Source organism: Schistocerca gregaria, unplaced genomic scaffold (genome assembly GCF_023897955.1).
Source record: "Schistocerca gregaria isolate iqSchGreg1 unplaced genomic scaffold, iqSchGreg1.2 ptg000665l, whole genome shotgun sequence".
Lineage (NCBI taxonomy): Eukaryota > Metazoa > Arthropoda > Insecta > Orthoptera > Acrididae > Schistocerca > Schistocerca gregaria.
This window is the reverse complement of record NW_026062048.1, coordinates 258585-279718: the sequence shown is the minus strand read 5'-3', so window position 1 is coordinate 279718 and position 21134 is coordinate 258585. Positions and strand designations below refer to the sequence as shown.

Genomic DNA, 21134 nt, shown 5'->3' with positions numbered 1-21134 from the left:
TATATATATGTCTTGTCTATCAAAGTGCGCTGGTAACAAATTGTCTCAAAATCCATTTCCTGCTTTGCATTTAGTACACAACATCTATCAACTCCGAAAATATCCAATTTGTGCAATGTTTGACTCCGGTATGAAAATAGCTTTTCAATTCTTCAATCGGACACATCATCTTTGAATTTAGTATTATATTAATTTTTAAAACAGCTCCTAAAACACGAAATAAGGTTCTTTCAGTCTTCCTTTTTACACCACTGCTTCCTCATCCTCTTTGGTCAAGCCTTTTTATTCTTTCATTTGTTTCATATTATATCTTTGAATACGCCACGTCTAGCATATCTTATATTCTGCCTGTATTAAAATTTATATAACCGAAACAAAGGAAAACTTTTATTATCTATCATTCTCAGACTATTTCAGCTATGATAATAATTTCTTCTAGAACCCATATTTCTGCCAAGGACAGAAATGGCTCATCCAAACTTAAATGCCTAAAAAAGCTAATTTGCGATTAAGACAAAAATACAAATCAAAGTAATTTTTTCAAACTACTTAAACCTTAGATTTCTACTTCACAATTCCCCGCCTATTCGACTTTTGATACATCATAAACAGATTGAAACATATTGTTACGTCCTGGTAACCCTGATAATGGCTCAAATAACTATGAAATTTTTGCAAAACTGAATATTCCTGTATTTATATTAGACATAATCAAAAAAAACTACACAATAAACTACATTTTCCCATTTCTGGTCTATTTAATTGCTGCTTGGATATCGTAAATGGAAAAAAATGAAGCAAGGTAAAAGTACATAATTAGATACATTTTTTGCTTGAATAATTTTTCTCCTTTCGCTTTCTCTTATAAAAAATCAAGGCTTGCCAACATTAAATACAGCGTAATTGAAATATTCTTTCAAGCATTTAACATTAGTTTTGAGAAGTGCATAGGCCAAGGTTCTAAAAAAAACAACATTTTCTGCCATTTTACATAACATATATCACATTTTTTCCCTTTCCTATAAACGGAATCACTGACCAAATAAATTCGTATTAGCGCTTATTTCAAAAGTATCGATCTGTCAGAAAATAGATATATGAAGGCAAAAACTAGCCTACCTATATTAAAATTTTTTAACTATCAGCCGAAATTTGTACTGTCGTTCAAAAACATTTTATTAGTGTTGCACAATACGATTGATGTACAGGTTAGCAACGTATTCTATACATTATTGCGTGAATTTGATAAGATATAAACAGTGTATACCATATTCCTCCAACCGGTTAAACAGACCTTTTATAGAATATCTCGACATTTTTCATGAACGGTTGGCAGCCTTTCCTGATTATCATATTTACAAAATCTGTCTCGCGTGTGTGAGTAGAGCATAAAATAATCCAACCAGAAATAGTAATTTTTTGGTCAGCACACCCGGATGTAGACTTAATTAACAATCAAGACGTCACCTCTCAACAGAGCAGTGCGTCTGATACTGAAACTCTTGATAATTATTTCAAGCTAATGAAAACCCATAAAAAGAAAGTATTTATAGAATAGTTAATCTTTTTGAACACTAACCTTGAATACTGATTTTGAATCTAAAAAATACGTTTAATAAATTAGAAATTGAATAACATCTTTAGCTATCAAACCATTGCTTTATCAAGGCTCATATATTATAGTGGGTTCAAATTTTATATAGCTAAATTAGAAGGCTAACATTTTTATTAGTTTAACCGGCAAAGTATTTGGTAAATAACGGAATTTAAAGATTTTACTAAACGGTAAATTTGTTCGGTGTTATAACATAAAATCAGAGTAATTCTAAGGGCTGTATAATATTGTATGAATGTTTGTATTAATTATATGCATAACAATAGAAATGAAATGATCAAAGATATATGCATATGTTGTATAGGTCGAAGAACATTATATTATTTGATAGATATATTTTACGGATAACGTAAATTGGGATAAGAAAATATATTAGAATTTGAGCTGAAACAAGTGTTGAAAGTATTATGAACAAAAATATGAGCATAGCTATGATAGATATACTGAAATAATGCTTAATATGTTATATAAATGAAATAGATAATGTAGGCAAAAAAGAACAGGTGACAGCTAGATATAAGAATCACTGAAGATATAAGTTAGTAGAATTATAAGATAAAGGTGAAAAAAATCAGAAAGACGATCGGTAATGTTTAATTGGTGGAAATGATTAAATACAGCATGATTGTTAGTGAATATATAATTTGGTTATAGGATAGAGACGTTTGAATAAATAAAATTGAGATGGATATGATATAAAAAATAATGTGATATAATAGGTAATTTAAAGTGAGCTGAATGACAAATGATAGGCAAGGTAAATCACGTGAATGATTTGAATTATTAAATGTGTAAAAAAGTTCTGCGGATAAAAAAATGATACGATATATGAGCTAGAATATAAAACTGACGATATGATAAAATATTCTATTGATGAAAAACAAATAATATGGAACAGCTCTAAAATATGCCAGTATAGTATGTTACATAGATAAGATTGTTATAATGAGTAAGACGTGATAAAACCATAATGTAAGAAGAGGATGTTTGATTAAGTTTATACGATAATGATGTATGTATATAATTTTATACGTGACTGTCAGAGTATATATGTATATGATTGGATTTTTTTTATGGAACAAATAAATTTAAATAATAAAATTTATTGTAGATGGGGTGAGGTAAATAATGATGAATATAGTATATTCATACAATATTGATATATTGTAAAATAATATATTACTATTGACAATGTCAATAGTGGTGTATTTATATCGGAACAATAGTTTAATGAACCTATACGCTATGGATATCAAAAAAAATAATTGATAGTAAAAAGATGCTAAATATAGAACATAATAAATAACAATCTTACAATAATAACTCGGCTCATGATATTTTAGTGTGTTTTATTTTTTTGCAAAACCTAAGATTATTTTTAGATCAAACTTGATATAGATTATTTGGTTATATTTATTATCCATGGATTTACATCTGCCTGGATTATTATTTGATCGTTCATACAATTGTCTATTCAAAAATTTCCCACATTTGATATATAATTTATTAATTACAGCTAAATAATTTATCATTAGTTCTATACTTAGCAAACTAAATTAATAGTTATACGTTACTATATATAGTTACATATATTTATTAATATATCTCATCTATAAATAGCATGCATTTTAATCAAACTATTTTTTTAAAAGCACTTACAATAACAATTAGCTCTTACCTCTCTGACATACCAAAGCCATCATTAAAAGATGAAACACCCTATATCTGTGCTATTGATAATTTTATTGTCATCGTCACTATTAATAGCTGATGAATCACAGTTTATGAAAGACTTAGTTAAAGCATTTCCGGATATGGTTCAGTTTCAAAAATATGCAAATGACTATTGTAGCTTGACGCCTTATTTTCGATGGTATATAAGCAAAAGAACTACCTGTAATGATATTACATCTATAAATTTACTCTTAATAACACTAAGCTCTATATTTATCCGTAACAACATTGTATTTTTGTATTTAACACTATTTGTATTTAGTGATTACGAGCGTAATAAAATCCGAAGCATGTACGTTGAGTATTATTACAGCAATATCTATAGAGTGATATGAAATTTTTTACAATATGTACTATAACTAACACATTACATTGTTTTTACTGAAGACATTTTTATCATGTTGAATCATTATCTGGAAAACTTCCGGATTCAATATCTACTCTAGATTCATTAGAAACATTGTAAGTATTTTTATAATACCTGATACAATAATATAATAGCGTTATAACATTTTTTTATTATATTTAGAACAATTATTAGCTGTCCGGTTGAAATGGAGTTGGATTTTGTCAATTCATTAGAAAATTTAAAAGAGATGTATGTTAATTATTGCTAATAGCAGTTCCGATTTTTTTGATAAACATCCTTTGTTACATTAACGTAAAATTTAAAGGATTACAAGAACATCTCAATTATAATGCGTTTAAAACATTAAATATGCTAATTTGTTTTTATTATAGAACATTAGAAAACGTCAAAATAAAAGGTCCTGTGCCACGTTTCAATAAAAACACTAAATTGAGATATCTGTATGTATATATAGTTAACATATAAATAACATGATAAATACATATAATTGCTTATAATAAAATTATATTAACCATATATGTGTATATAGAAGTATTTCACATAATAACTTAGAAGGCCGTGTACCAACTTTTAGTGAAAACACTGAGCTGGAGTATATGTATGTTTATATAATTGATTTATAATAACTATATGATAATATACATATATCAACCTATTTATATTAATAATTTCTTAGAGATGTTTCAAGTAATAAGTTAGAAGGTTATATCCCAACTTTTTTTTATAATACTGCCCTAATAAGCGTGTATGTTTATAAACTGATTTATGTGATAAATATCTACATGAATTATTCTATTATATATAATACAAATAAACACACTAACTATATACAGAAACTTTTCAAATAATTTATTTGTAGACAATATGCCAAATTTTGAGAGGAATACGCAACTGGTGAAACTGTATGATTTTGATTTATCTATAAATTAGTATATATTACATATACTTATAAGCATTTTTTGTACAGAGATCTTTCAAATAATAGGTTAGAAGGTTATATTCCAAGTTTTAATAAAACCACTCAATTGAAACACCTGTATGTTTATATAATTGATATACAAATATATGATAAATATATAGCGACTATTATGCTATGTATAGTGTAAATATATATTATATTAATCATATTTTTTGTATAGAGATCTTTCAAATAATTCATTTATAGGCAATATACCAACTCTTACTAATAATCTTGCCTTAAGAAATTTGTATGTTTATTTTAAGCTTACATATATATAATAACAAACCTGTGCTGACCATCTTTCAATATAGATGTCTTTCAAGTAATAATTTCGAAGGTTATATGCCACTTTTTGATAAACATATTGAATTGATGCATATGTATGTTTAGATTAATTTATAAATAAATATATAGTAAATATGTGCATACATTATGTGCTGTATTTATTACGTACAACATGTACTAATCGTTTTATACACAGAAACCTTTCAAATAATTCATTTACAGGTAATATGCCAAGTCTTAGTGGAAATGTTAAATTGATAAAAATGTATGTTTATTTCAGATTGAGTTACGCAAGATATGCGTAAGAGATATATTACGTTATATATTAAATAATACTTACATTAATTATATATAGAGATTTTTCAAATAACAAGTTATATGGTTTTATGCCACTTTTTGATAAACATATTGAATTGAAATATTTGTACGTTTATTTTAGGTTGATGAATATATAATAAATACATATGTTTATTATAGATTAGGTATTAATACAAATAAATATATATGTTAATCCCTTTTTATGTACAGACATCTTTCAAATAATTCGTTTGTAGGTAATATACCAAATTTTGTTAAAAATATTAAATTATCAGTATTGTATGTTTATAAGAGTAAATTTTAATATTTAATTGCTTATATATATACATATATTAACCATGTTTTTTGTATAGAGATCTTTCAAATAACTATTTGGAAGGTCATACGCCAAGTTTTAGTAGAAATACTCAATTGGAACATCTGTATGTTTATATAATTGATACATTAATATTTACACATGTTATATATATTGAGAATAAACATATATACTAATTATGTATTTTCATTTACAGAGATCTTTCAGGTAATTCGTTTATAGGCAGAGTTCCAAGCCTTAATAGTAACACTATTCTAAAAAATTTGTATGTTTTAAACTGAACTATAAATAGACATTATAATAAGTTATATAATACAAATAAATCTATAATAATCATTTCTTATATAAAGAGATCTGTCAAACAATAAATATTCGGGTCATATTCCAAGATTTGATAATAATGTCATGTTGTCAGCACTGTACGTTCAATTAATTTACAAATAAACAAGCGTCTATATATTATATTATATAACACAATATATACTTATATTGATCATATTTTATGCATAGAGATCTTTCCGATAATAAATTAATAGGTAATATTCCAAGTTTTGATAAGAACACTGAATTGAAATATATGTATGTTTAGATTGATTTATAAATATATAATATTTATATATTTTACCTATTGTATTTATTATATATAATATATAATAATCGTTTTTCATACACAGATACCTTTCAAATAATAAATTATCAGGTAAGGTTCCAAGTTTTGGTAAAAATATGGAATTGATAAAAATGTATGTTTATTTTAGATTAATTATGTATCATCGATATGCATAAAATATATACTTATATTTATTAATCATGTTTATACATATAGAGATCTTTCAAATAACATTTTAGACGGTGATAGTCCAAATTTTGGTAAACATACTCAATTGACATATCTGTATGTTTGTTTATATATTATTATGGCAAAATAAATATATATATTAACTATTTTTCTATAAACAGAAATCTCCTAAATAATTCAATAGCAGGTGAGGTTCTAATTTACAACAGGAATGTCGAACTTATTAAATTAAATAAATATTTGGAACCAATTTTGAAAAATGTGTACGTACAGCACATATTATTCTATTATATATAATACGGAAAGTTTATACTAATCATCTTTTTTATATAGTAACAGCCCTGTAAAGAAGGAAATACTAAATAATGTTCTAGGTTATTCTTATAGCAAACTCTTATCAACACTGTATGTTTATTTAGTTTTGTATAACAGATATATATTATGTTTTGAATATCTAAACTGTAAACATCTATTTATTTGATGCTAACCAATAGCTATATCATGTGATTATGCAGGTTTCCAGAGGATGAACTTGTAGAGGGTAAAAAGGAGTCATTTATACCACCATATATGAGAAATAGCTAGTACACAATTGTCAAATATATATAAACATACGAATCTTTCAAATTACCAATTTTTATTAATATTTAATTAATTAGTTACCTATTATACCAATTTTAATATTAATATAAGAATTGCTTCACTATCAAAGTGCAAAATTGGTCTAATATAGTAACACTAATATAATTCAAATGTTAGTTATAGTAATATTTGAGTTATTATTTGTTAAAATAGATGTTAGCTTACCACAATTAATTCACATTATCCTCTGTTAAACTCATCTATATTCTAAGTGTAGTATAGTAATTTATACGTTAGGCCAAACCATTTACATATTGTCTAACAAATAAATACCTACATTATATATTTTTATCTGATTTATATATAAATCAATGTGTTATAATAATTACTACATATTTTTATTTGAATGTATAAATAAATCAATATAATTTCTAATATTTTATATCTATAAATGCGATGGTTCAATTTTAAATCAGATAACACAATATCGACGTTTGTATAAAAATAAATGTCATATTCTGTAATCGACAAAATAAAAATACAAATTTGGATTTATTATATCAGTAAATTTCTGATTAGAATCTAGATAGATATAATACATAATGTGCTTCTAAATCGTCTCTTGGCTATTAATCAAACTCTCTGTAACAAAAAATCTAGTGTTCATCATCATCACGAATAGTAAACTATACTATTAAAATAAGATTGCACATATATTATTGCAATTTTTACCTAAATATTAAAGTTATAGCCATCTGGGATTCACATTAAAAATCATATAAATCACCAAACGTATTATTTGTGTCCGGTTACTTACAAAATCATGTTATTAATAATCTTATATTGATACAGCATAAATGTTTAACATGTTGTTTATAATACGATCATTAGTATTTTGTTCATTAACCTATGTTTATCGATAAAGATATCTCATAATCGGACGTGCTAATTGTCTTACCCGCCAAGCTACAGATTACCCATGTATAAAAATGCTATTATATCATTTCAAACACAATCTGTACTGTATCCATAGTATCTAATATATATCGCATCTACTCCATACATAATAAGTTGGATCATTATGCTATCATAATAGTCCAAACCTTTGTAATCAAATTATTAGTCAAAATACATCAAACTTAACACCACAGACCTCGCATCACTTTTCATTTTCGCTGGAACACACATTTGCGATTCACTAATCTAACTATTTCAGTATTATTTCTACTTTTCAGTCGCGTCGATTTTCACCTTCTAATGTCTGTATCAACATGTCTACAATATATTTCAATCCTTCATGATTTGGCATATCTCTTTACTAATATAAACTAATCAGTTTTAACACGATTAGTTGATTAATCTTTTTTTCAGTCAAAAATTTCAACCTTTTCTCAGACGAACATTAATTTTATTAATGTCTAAGTCGATACCACTATCGATTTTTTTCGTATTGACCATGGTTATCGTACCGTGAAAATTCTGATTATATGAAGGGTGTTAGTGAATAGTGCATTACTATCATAAAGAAGAAGTAAGGTGTTGCAATGGCTATTCTAGAAATAATATAAATATAATAAAAGAAAAGCTAATAGATAAAGACATGGTGCCAAAATACCAGTAACAAACCAATTTCAAAAAAATAGCGTGCATGATTGGAGAACGATTTTTATAAAGTATGTCTAAAAATGGAAAAATAAGAGAAATAAATACATCATGTAAATCGAGAACTATGCAAAATAGAACAAAAATTATTAGATCTAAATGTCTCTATTGTCAATACAAAGAAATTAATTAATATCGATGCATGATTAACAGCCGAAGCAAATTTCAGAGAAGATGTCGTCTAATTTAAACTGATGTCATCTGCTTGTATTATCAGATTATCTAGTTAAATTATATAACTCAGTATTGCAATAGTATTATCAGTGTTCCATAACTATTCAAAAGCGGAATAATTGATACATATGGTAGGGTTTAAAGCAAAGTTGAAGATAAGCACAAGTCACTGATATAGTACTCTGAATACATTCCTATTGAGTTAATACAAAAAATTAAAATCTACATACATACAACGTAATGGTAAATTGTAGCAAAAACGAGAATATACAGGCAGCATATTATATATTAGAAGATGACGGGTTTATGAGAGAAGATGTATGTATGAAACACGCAATCAATAGCACAAGTGTATAGATACATACATAATACCATTACTACTTGTAATAACAATAACAAATATGACAGCAATAATATTTAGATGTATACCAAGGTTGAAGTACTGAATATTAGCGATTATGCTAATTGACAGTTATGGAAGAAAAAGTAGCATGTATGATGATTAATATAAAATAAATATTGAACAATTGTTGGGTTTTATTTTTATATAGTTGATTTTAACATATATATATACTTGTTATATATAAATAACGCTGCTAAATATATCAGCATATATCCACAAACAATATTCGAAATATACGTATTATTCAAGCATATATATCTTACCCAAACACGTATTATAACAAATATTACAATCAGGAGCATTTACATATTTATATATTTGGTATTACTACGGTTTAATTACCACGGTTTAATTATATCATGTTTGTACTCATAATAAGTTAGCCCATGTATTGTATACCAAGGGTATTTTAGTGTATTTATACGTCTTTAACAAGACCTAGGTTCATTTATGGTTTAGATTTGATATCATAAATATCTTTTTTTACGTATCTTCACACGACCCTAGTAATATATTGTTACTTGTAATCCTCTATTTCTTCCTTATTGTCGCCCACTAAATATGATTTAGAGTGAAATGAATGATAAAAAATAATAGATAAGATAGATTACATATAATGGATGAAAATGGATGGATGATAATGGTAAGGAATGAAGTTTAAGTACATGAATTAAAAACACATCGAAAAATAATGAAAAAAATGAAAATAAACATTTTATGTAGATTAGATAAACATTTGGAAATACACATTTATAAGCGCAAATAATTTTACATTTAGAATAGGTTATTATAGAAACAAAAAAATGTTGAGCTGGAACAGAATAAAGAGTATATTATGGAGTTTAATATATTAATAAAATGGAAATAATAGATTATCATATTTTCTATTTGATAATATGATTAAATTTGAATTTGCATAATATAATAATAACGATTGAGTAGATACAATAATGAGAAATAAAATAGATTGAGTTTGATATAATTTTACATGCCATGTTTATATGTCTTCTAAGATTAATAATTGTTTTACCCAACCACTCTAACTAACTTCAAACTATCATGTTTTTTCATGACTCCCTCTTCACAGTCTTTCAGATCTAATAAATCCTTCTTTCTTGATTTTACATTCTATCATTATGAAAACCCTTTTATTAGATTTTCAAATTTTGAATCAATGATTCGATCACAAATTCTCTTAATTCGCTTATCATCTTGTTATAAGTTACATATCGATATTAGTTTTTTGTTCTATACGTATATCTATCTATATGTTTATTATACTACAGTTTTTCTTTACGGTTTTTATTGCAATAGTATTTTACTATTTGATGACATATATTTGTCGTTATTATTTATTATATTTTATATATACAATATACATAAATTCTATATAACCATATCGTATATTTTCCCTATTATAGTAACATCACACATAACTATATTGTAGTTTTTGTTTGTTATTATTTATTTGGTATTATGTTGCACAGATGTTTAAGACTGATTGGTAGTATTATATTTGTTATGTCTCTTTTTATATTTGAATCAGATAAATCTCTATAATATTCATATCAATATGTGCATCACCTACTATTAACTTTGTACACATACAACATTACTATACTTGGTATATATAATAGTCTATATTTTTTAGGCTCAAATCCATTTAAATCACTTGTATAATATAATGTATTATTATTAACACATACATGTATTCAAGGTATTTTTTACTGTCTAGAACATACTTTACCACTGCTACATATAAAGTACCTGCCCCTCTGAGTGAACTGTATTATTTGTTGTTTTACTAGTGTTATATATTTTTATATTTAATATTCATATATATATATATATATATATCTCAAATTATTGTGTGTTCTCATAGCAAGATTTTTAGAATAACTTAGATTAACCCCCACTGCTGCAACTCACCATCCTTATCTACTCTAAATACTAAATAATATATATGGATTTATTTAGTTTGTATTATTATATATTGGCTTGTTTCATATACTGAGTTACATAAGTATGCATATAATACTCTAACTGCATAATTGGTTTTGACTTAATATTTTATTATTATTACAATTACAACCTAAATTAGGTGCTTCAATATCGTCTGTAAACCAAGCTATGTTATATGATGTTATACTATTATATACGTTATTATATTATGGTATAATTATATTATGACATACAACGGTGTTTTTAGATTGCTTATATAACTATTATTATTATATATTTATTAATTTATTTGTTATATTTAATATTATTATAGCATATACATTAGTTATATTATTATATATTTCAGATCAGGTAATGATCTGAGAATTGTTGATGATAATGCATTCATTTTATTACTTGGTATGCCTCTATATTTATATCAGTTGTGTATGTATATATGTATTGATGTTTTATTGCCATAGAAATATAGAAATTGTGGTAGATATATTAACTAACTCATATATAGGTTTATATTTACCTATATTATTATTTATTAAATATTTTTTATATTTCAATCATTTTTATTATCTCTATATACAGGTTTATTTATATTTAATATATATTATTTACAATATTTTTAAGCGTTGTTTATTGATATAATTTGGTATAGTTATATTATTATAGCTCATATAATTATATAGTTTATTATTATATTATCTATATTTATTTGTATATATAATGTGTTTACATATGTAAGCATATTTTTTCCGGATGTCATACTTAATCTAATCCAGTTGTCACCTGTTATAATGCTTCTATCTTTATGCCATAACTAATATATAGCGTTGTTGCTTGTATATCAATGGATCATAATACATTTACCTTTTTGTGCACACTGCATTCTTCATCTACATTCCCTATTATCTCTTATATTATACACTCCTGTAATACCATAAGAAATACTATATAACCTCCCTTTAGCTGCCAATTCAATTTATGTATAAAATTTTAGTATTTTATATATTTTACTAAGCGCTACATTTATATCATCCATATCTATTTATCCTCCTTGTCAGATCCTATTGGCATTCATTCACTCTTCTGATTTTATTGCGCTATACAATACCACGCCTCTTGTGTCATATAGTTTTTCATTAAATAAAAATTAATGTCAGAACTTTATTTTTTTTAGACTTTTATTCGTATCAGCTATAACACTTCCCCCTTATAAAACTACACTATCTTTTTATTACCTATTTAATCTTCCATAAATCTTCTAATATTAAATACGCAGTATTTAAAAATGCCTAGTATAAAATATAAATTTTTCGTCGTGTTTTGAGGTATATCTATTCTCATTGGTACGTAATTTTTATATATATATTAACTTAAAAAAATGTAAACAGTATCAAATTATAAAAAAATTGGACCAGCCCGGTATCGATCCGGGTACCTCTTCCATGCTAAGGAAGCATGCTCCCATTTGCACCACAGGCCCTGTGTTAGGGGATAATATAAAACATATATATATATATATTACCTTTAAAAGGTTATGTAAAACAGTATCAAATTATAAAAAAATTGGACCAGCCCGGTATCGATCCGGGTACCTCTTCCATGCTAAGGAAGCATGCTCCCATTTGCACCACAGGCCCTATGTTAAGGAGTAGTGTGAACTGTATATACTTGTATGTTAATAATATACACACATTTATTACAAATAAAATTCACATTGAACAATATCAGTTAAGTTGTTTTTATTAGTCATGGATAATTTCAATTTATTGATGACAATATTATTTTGAATATCACACACATCGTATTTTTAAAACGTTGAAAAAATAGAATGACATTATTCTATTCTCTTTTTACCACTAAAAATACAATGTTTTTAATCTAAAAACATATCAACCAGTTGGTTTTTGTTTGGCTTTGCCTAGAATTTGAATTAGCGCCCATTTATCTTTCATCTGTTTCAGTAATCATCAAGACAATCCTGCCTTTTCTAATCATTAACAAGAGTTATTTGTATCAAAGAAGTATGTCATCATTTGTCAACGTTAAAAATTAAATGCGGCTCCGGTTTACAAATTTATTAAAACTATACAACGTTTGTAGTAGTGTAAAACTCTAAGTACTATAATGAGGGTTACGAATCACTTGCCTAATCTGTTGGTGATACTAGTTGGTAAGCCAGTTTAGGAAGCACCGTTCATTACCTAGTTATTGTCTGTTGTCTCTGTATTTGTAGAGGAATAGGTACAATAAGAATTGATAAAGCTATTAGCTGCGTTAGCTGCATTCGTGTTACCTTGATTAATGGTGTGGCGAGGTTGGTTGATAGGTCCTAGACAAGGAACTTCAATTTGTGCGAGATCGCTTGATTCAATACCAGCTACAGCTGGAATGATGTATTTATACTTTTCTGACAAATTTTCTGAATAATAGCTGCCATTGAAACCCCCTGGTAGGTTGTTTGAAACGTCATCAGACCCGACGGATCTGTAAAATTGCCACATGTCATCATATGCTGCAGATCCATGAACACTGCCATGATTGATACCAACAGTTTGAATTCCGGATTGAGCAGGAACCATTCCGGGCATGATACTATGATTACTATTGGTTCCCACTCTAGGGTCATTGTATAAATCGTCTATTTTATCTCCAGGTCGATTTCTGCACCAAAACCAAGTCGAGCAATCATTAGATCCTGTGCACAAAATGTGTCCAAATGGGTGCCATTTCATATCCCAAATACTGGGATCATAGTTACGATGACTCTGAATAATCCTTCCAAGGGGCACATCAGTACCAACCTGCCAAAAAACGATGTTTCCTTTTTTATCAGCGGATGAAAATAATCCTTCATGAAATGGATGCCAGGCTATCGATGAAACTGGGCCACCATTATGGTAGCGGAAAAACTGTAACTCTTTCATTGTGCGAATATCATATAAACGGACTGAATGATCGTTCGAGGCTGAGATAAACCAATTTCCATTCTGATTCCAAAAAGTTTTTACAACGGCCTCTTTATGAGTCTGGAGTGTATGAATAGGCTCGCTTAGCTTAGATCTTGCATCCCAGAGTTGTACAAGGTGATGTTTTGTGCCAGAAACAACTAGAGAGTTATAAGGATGCCAATCAGCGCTACGCACTTCAGATTTAACTTGAATAACTCGTATAGGAGCAGACGGATTGTGAAAGTCCCAAAATTTTAAAGACTGATCATCAGAACACGACACGAAATAGCGGTCTGTTGGAGAAAACGAAATCCCACGAATGAAACTACTGTGAGCTTGGAAGTTTTGAGCTGTCGTCATATTCGGGTCGTGATAGGTAACAAAGCCACTATCATTTCCTGTTACAAGCCAATCGCAAGAGTGCGTCCATTCCATCGCCCGAACAGAACTCTTTTGTTCCGCAGCAATTATAGTCACAAAATTAAAAGTCATCCCGTTCCAAAGAGTGATTTCACCTTTAGAATTTCCGGTAAACAAACGACGACCATCCGGGGTCCAGCTGACTACAAAAACAGGTTCAGGCTCCTTATTTGTAGAGCGAGAAACAAATTTCCCAGTAATACTGCTAGCTGGGCAATCTAGTAAGGAAGCCGGAGGTTGCATCTAAAAAAAATTAGGTAACATCAATCGGCTAGGATAGTAGGACAGTTGACATACATATTTTACAAAGGCTGGATCTGGATGTAGTGTAGGGTACTCCAGTATGTTTTTGTAAAAAACACGGTGCTGATGCCAAAAATCACAAAGTTAGTACAAGATCTTTTGGTAGAACTGCAAATAGCAATTTTATGGCTCGAGCCGTTCTTATGAAAAGAACAAAATCGGAAAGCATTCATATGGTTTAATTAACAAAGACAGACAAAATCCTTGCATGTTCTAAATTCCACCAACAACAGAAGAGAAAGTTGATAAAAGTAAAATCCAATAAATAGATATGTAGTATTTTCATAAACTCAGACTAAAATTAGATTGAATAGAACACAAAAACTGGTGATCCCTAACAGTGATGCTGTTTTCTGAACAGCTGGCCACAAAACCAGAAAGGCAATTTCAATATACTGTCATTATATGATAAACAAATATTTTTAATAAATTTTACATACCGTTGTATAATACATGACAACTGAGTTGTAGTCAATGGCCTTTCTAGTTATATGTGATCTTTTGGTTTTCCCATCATATGTCTGTCGATCAGCTTTTGGTTTTACAAACTTTCGTTCTTCACCAGCATGTTTTCTAAAGTGGCCGCCAGCAGGAAAAATGCTATTACCAAATCCAGGTACTAGTCGATTATCTGACTTACCACGGCCAGCAAAGGACATGGATATGGATAGAAAGTCTTTAACCGATATAGGTGATCGTGTTAAGTGAAAAGCTAAACCAGGTGCATATTATACAATGTTCGCAATAAAAGTCATATAGTACCGAATCCTTGGTCAAGTAAAAAACCTTTTTTTGACAGAAGGAATTTAGGTATCAACTCAACTATGAAACTGATCAACGCAAAGCAGAACAATTGTACGATAACAGCATTCAAAACTACCTATAAATTTTTTGAACTTTTCACAAAAAAAGCATTTTTCCGCCGCAAAAAGAATGGCGACTAACGAAGAAAGGTATTACCGGCTCGTATGATCCTGACTATAGTATGCAAACGGCATTATGATGGAGTTAATGTGCAACTCAGATGTGGAATAAATATAGACTAAATTGACATGATAATACAAATGAACTGTGTGTATCGGTCTTCGATTAAACCGTATCTTGGTATAAGAAAACAACTGAAGAAACGAGAGAAGATTTTTGAATTCTTTTCATAGAAGTTTATACATGCATATTTTATATACAAAAAATATTAAACGAAAGATATAATTAAAGCAATCAATACCTTGAAATTGTTGTTAATTGCCCCTGACCTCACCCTCTTCCACTTCATCTAAAAAAGAACTTGTTATATGGTGAGATGGTGGTAGAGCGACGGTGTCTTCAACAGGGCGAATCTCCTTATTAAGTGGGTTATCAACAGAAGAAGCAGCAGTGGGATTGTAAGGAGAAAACTGTTGGTGATTGTTAGCAATACAAGGTTTCCGGCCTAAATATAGTGGACCACTTTCACTCGAAAACTCTGATAAATTATCGATTCTAGAAGAGAGTGGACTACGCTTACGCTTGCTATGGAAGCTGCTACTGCTAGGACTGTAGTTGGCACTATTACTGCCGATACCGTTATTATTGACCATAGAACGTCCATTGTGGTTAGAGTCTTCATCTATGGAGCTATCTAGGTCGTCCACATCTATGTTTCGTTCACGATGACTCGGTGCTTCAACAATAGCGCCCTCTTCAATGTTCGAACCTAGTTGTGTTAAAATATCATCTACGTATTCTTTGTAAAGTTTTTCTCGTTCCCCACTGGTCAAAAGGTCAAAGTAGGCAATAGTAGAGGCTTGCTTTTCAATTTCTGGCCAGGGCATGTCCACACTGCGAACCTCATCTTCTAAATACTCACGGAAATAGCGATGTGCACGCCTATAACGACATTGATATTTGTGAAGTTCTTGGTGCGAAAGGTCTTTGTAAACACTCTCCATAGAAACATTATCAAGTTTGGTACGATGAAGCGAAATTTTAGAATACCAGTTAGCGAACGATAATTTGTTGGGCCAAGTATCGACTGTAACTTTTGAAAAAAAAGCAAAACGGTCTTCTTGGGGAATGGAAGATGGTGGAAGAATGTGAATATCAAGTTCTTTAGAAAGGGAATGAATAGCACGTTTTTCCTTGTTATAAGAAGCCTCTAAATCTTGAATAAAGTCATAAAAAAGTTCAGCAGGTGTCGAACCAGTCACGCCAATCATGTTAATGTATCGAGGGTCGTCTTTAATTTTTGGATAAAATTCCTTCCAAAGTGTGGTTCTATTGATGTCCCCAGTTATGTACTTCTCTTTAAGAAGTTCACGAAAAGACTCGCGTGCTTTCCGAGATAAGCGACGAATTCGCCAACGTTCAGCTGCATATGCATCATCCTCTCGATATTCAAGTCTGTGAATATGATCTTCAAACGCAGTAATTTGACTTATTGGATCAAGGTCTAAAAAAACAGGATTATTAGCAAAGTCTTGTTTGAATTGCTTCCAGAGAGTGCTTGCTGTAACATGCTCATTCAAAAGGGCTTTGTAAGCGTCTAATTTGCACTGCTTGATCATGTGCTGCTCTTTACGATGACGACGTTCTCTTGCATTCAAAAATTCATCAAACATGTTCTTACGTTCGCGTTCAGTAGGAACTGCCATAAAACGTGGATCATCCCCGAAGCGATCAACCAATTCAAGCCAAGTTGTGTAATTGTCTAGTTCAGTCCATTCGCTCAGCATCTTATTGAAGTTTTGCTGAATTCTTTTTTGGCGATTTTCGCGTTCTTCAATTTCAAAACGTTTCAATTCTTGAATCATGACCTGATAAACTTGCTTACGCTCACTCAGCTTTAACTGTTTGCTGCGCTCTTCTTCAAATGTCTCAGACATAGCCTGATCCCAATTCCACAAAGAGGTCATGCCTTTTTCAACAAGCAAATGAGCATATGCATTTTTTTGAGGTTCATTGGCAAACACGTTCTTCAACACGCGCTCAGAAAAGCTAATGTTCTCGCTAGATTCGTCCAAAATATATCCGTCCCTAGCTAGTTTTTCCATGTGATTTTTATATTCAAGGGGCATTTCCCAACAAGTTTCTTGGGTGATCTGGTTATGATAGTATTTTGTACCATCTTCCGTCGAGTACTCACGCCAAGGTGTTGCATCTTGTGCCTTTTCAAATTCAGTTTTAAGTTCATCTGGCTTCTCCCAAGTGGATACATTAGTTACGCTGTTATACCAATAAGTCTTATTATCACCAGTTTTATGTTCAGACCAAACATTGGATGACGTTGCATGTTTTTTTGGTGATGGCGTAATCATAGAGCTCTTGTCAGAGTTGGTGCTATCAGGCGTTCGGCCTAAACTAGAAGTTTGATTAACTAGTGCTTGAGATTTTGTGATAAAAACCTCATCATCGTTATTAAGCGAGGCAGTGGTCATATTTGTGACACCACTCGAAACGGAGATCGGGGAAATAGAAGCATGCCATTGATTAGGCACAACAAATCGAGGAGGAAATGAGCCATGCATGCTATTCGAATCCTGAATGTTTGAAGCGATAGAAGTAGATAGGAATAGGTATTCCAAGAAAAATTTAGTGAAATAGTGTAGAAAAGATATCAGGCAATTGTGACAATAGCTAACAGGAAAAAATTAGAACAAAACTAATTATATAACCAATGCTAGAAAATGATTCGGAAAATCAAAAAATCAATAAAATATAGAAAGGGACTAATTTATGTATCCGTGTGTACACATACGAATACAGGTGGTACTGACGCGCCATTATAGGTTGGTATAAACCCAGTCGATGAAGGAAACGTAGCTGTTACCGAAGGCATCATCTAGAGAAATTAGCAAAAAAATAGTACAAAATAAGGTAGGTATAATTTTTATTTAGACATTGTAAATGACGGAAATAACTGCTTTGGTTTCGTGAAATAGTTATGTGTGCGCGCAGTGACAGGGCGAAACTAGGATGTTAAAATGAAAGACGCAAAAAGTCTATACAACATGTTATAGTTACGAAAGATGGATAGGGAGAAGTTTGATACTTGAGGTATAGTGAATGCTAGAAATATGCAAGCGTCTCGTGACAACGAGAACATCAATTGAAGCGTACCATTGGAGGCGGCTTCCAGTCATGACCATGTCTTGAATTATTGGTCATTGCATACTAAGTGTTGAATTTTGTCAGGCCTGCACACTAACTAAAATCTGCCTCATACATGGGTCAAAAAAAAATAAAAACATCTCGTTTGAACATTTAGATAATATTACTGTTTACACACACAAGATAGTAGATGATGCATTTGCTGTGGAGATATTATGATATGCATTATGGCATATAACGGCATGATTAATTCGCTATCAGATGTGTAGAATGCATTATCAACTTAGAAAATTACTCTGAGCACCAATCTAGAACATCTCTTCATTTATCTTAGACAGGGATGGGTTGACACTAGCTGTACGACTAACATAAACCGCTTTTGATAACTGCACTATCACAATATGTAATATGAGTATGAACAAATGTCAATTACTGGGGAAAACGCTATAAAAAATTAAGTTACTTCTAATAGTGTCAAATAGATGATAGCCGACTGAGGCGTGGTTTGGTCAAGAAAACATGTTAGATATTAAAAAAATTAAAAGGAGCATTTTTTCTGATTGTATTACTCACTTCAACGTTTACTTGAACCGTGAGAAGGCATTGTATTATTAAATAACCTCAATTCTGTCAGAACGAGGATTTAGTATCCTGTGGTTCGATCTGAATCTTATTGAAGAGAGCGAATATTAGAATAAAAGAGAGTAAGAGTATCACAACTTACAAATTAAAATTGTTCACTCAGGCCATAGTATCTATACATTTTATCATGGACAACAATGACCCTAGCAAATTTATACGTCGCATATATTCACTACCTGTCCTAGTTATCACCAATCCGGATGTCGATTCTGCATGCAAAATGAGTGGTCTAGAATATTCTATTAATCAAATACTTGATTTCTTCTCTCCTGTAGAGCCTGGCGAGAATAGTACGTTGCTGAGACTGCCCCTTTGATCGGGCATATACTTTTTCTCTATCTTTGTAAAACGGCTGAGCCACCTTGACACATTTCTTGTATGTAATGAATCTGACCGTAATGTTCTCGTCTTTCTCTAGCCACCATTCAGATTGTCCCCGATAGTTCAAATGAACGGAAGCATACTAAATCAGTCATTCCTATCACCCACCTATACATTAAGTGGATAGACATTTCGCGTCTACGAACCAAGCAACAATTCGATTTTAGATATAATGAAAGTTGTGCTTCGAAGTATCAGCCTAATAGTACTCATCATTTTCCCGCTGTCATCGACGAGAGTACAGTTTTTAGCTTCCAATCTATATATACTGCTACAGAGAAGAATACAATTACTGGCAATTTCGCTCCAGATATAACTCCTTGGTTTAGTAACTATCGATATCAATTTCTTAATGCTTTTGGCCCGTCACCTCATGAACTTTTTGAGCATCCTGTTGCTTGCTTTATTCTTACCACTTCGCTCGATGCAGACCCAACCGAAACTTTTCATAACCAGCAGCGAGAACTGATAAATTCGCATAACAAAGGTGCATCTAGTCATCTTCCACCATACATTGAATATAAGGAAATATGTCATTGTCAAGTTTTGGTGCATAACAGCTCCAGTTCTGTGAGTTTAAAGGAAGCAAGAAATAAGTTCAACGCTATCAAGCTTGCTTTTCCAGAAACTTCTTTTTTTATCACGCTCAATTCATTAGCAACACTAGAGCAAACGACTCATCTCGGCAATAATGCCAGCCGATTATCGAAACAAGATATTGCATCTATACAGACAATGGTCAGAACTTTTACATATAAATTACTCATTCCCAATATGGAAAAAACATTACAAAACATTTATTTAGAGGTGCTAAGAGAGAGAAGTAGACTAATGCATAAGTTTAATATTCTGTTGGGAGGAAGATTCGGCCGTAAAAGCCAAAGAAGTGCTAGCTCAGATGGTGTTTTATTCCAACTCAACTCATTCGAGTATCGAGAACGAAAATTAGCAGACTGGGCATTTATGTTAAATGATTACGCCTTAGCATATCGAACGTACAGCAGTTTGGCTGAAATCTACAAATCTGAGGCATCAACTTTTCCAGATGCATGGCTCTACCGAGCTTTTGCCTTAGAGATGGCCGCTCATTCTATATGTATGCAAATTTCACTTAAAACCATCACAGCGTCTTCTACTTGGCAAAAAGTCGATTCGCTATTTAATGATGCATGGAAT

The 21134-nt window shown here is 30.2% G+C and overlaps 3 protein-coding genes and 1 long non-coding RNA gene across 5 annotated transcripts; 1 reads left to right on the top strand and 3 right to left on the bottom strand.

Annotated features, from left to right (window-relative positions):
- Positions 1 to 727: 727 nt before the first annotated feature.
- On the bottom strand, positions 728 to 1362 carry LOC126318347 (uncharacterized). The gene is made up of 3 exons (XR_007557252.1): positions 1295 to 1362; positions 1120 to 1157; positions 728 to 1034 (listed from the first exon to the last, which is right to left on the bottom strand). It is a non-coding gene; the product is annotated as an uncharacterized LOC126318347 (long non-coding RNA).
- Positions 1363 to 3277: 1915 nt separating this feature from the next.
- Positions 3278 to 7028, top strand: LOC126318301 (uncharacterized). Of its 2 annotated transcripts, XM_049993295.1 has the most exons (23): positions 3278 to 3488; positions 3612 to 3641; positions 3737 to 3811; positions 3879 to 3947; positions 4091 to 4159; positions 4249 to 4317; positions 4396 to 4464; positions 4553 to 4621; positions 4687 to 4755; positions 4859 to 4927; positions 4992 to 5060; positions 5162 to 5230; positions 5321 to 5389; positions 5494 to 5562; positions 5637 to 5705; positions 5796 to 5864; positions 5950 to 6018; positions 6110 to 6178; positions 6274 to 6342; positions 6426 to 6494; positions 6560 to 6661; positions 6732 to 6803; positions 6914 to 7028. In XM_049993295.1, exons 1-23 carry the CDS (start codon positions 3325 to 3327, stop codon positions 6981 to 6983), a joined length of 1686 nt encoding a protein of 561 aa, XP_049849252.1. In that variant the 5' UTR covers positions 3278 to 3324; the 3' UTR covers positions 6984 to 7028. The 2 variants fall into 2 exon arrangements, with proteins under 2 accessions (XP_049849252.1, XP_049849253.1); XM_049993296.1 differs by lacking the exons at positions 6560 to 6661; positions 6732 to 6803; positions 6914 to 7028 and having other exon boundaries at positions 3302 to 3488; positions 6300 to 6342; positions 6426 to 6461.
- A 6196-nt stretch (positions 7029 to 13224) lies between these two features.
- On the bottom strand, positions 13225 to 16022 carry LOC126318370 (pre-mRNA 3' end processing protein WDR33-like). The gene is made up of 5 exons (XM_049993359.1): positions 16017 to 16022; positions 15612 to 15729; positions 15290 to 15525; positions 14844 to 14912; positions 13225 to 14789 (listed from the first exon to the last, which is right to left on the bottom strand). Exons 1-5 carry the CDS (start codon positions 16020 to 16022, stop codon positions 13380 to 13382), a joined length of 1839 nt encoding a protein of 612 aa, XP_049849316.1. The 3' UTR covers positions 13225 to 13379.
- LOC126318332 (pre-mRNA-processing factor 40 homolog A-like) lies at positions 15998 to 19442 on the bottom strand. Its single transcript, XM_049993326.1, has 3 exons — positions 18945 to 19442; positions 18583 to 18666; positions 15998 to 18364 (listed from the first exon to the last, which is right to left on the bottom strand). Exons 1-3 carry the CDS (start codon positions 18990 to 18992, stop codon positions 16088 to 16090), a joined length of 2409 nt encoding a protein of 802 aa, XP_049849283.1. The 5' UTR covers positions 18993 to 19442; the 3' UTR covers positions 15998 to 16087.
- Positions 19443 to 21134: the final 1692 nt, after the last annotated feature.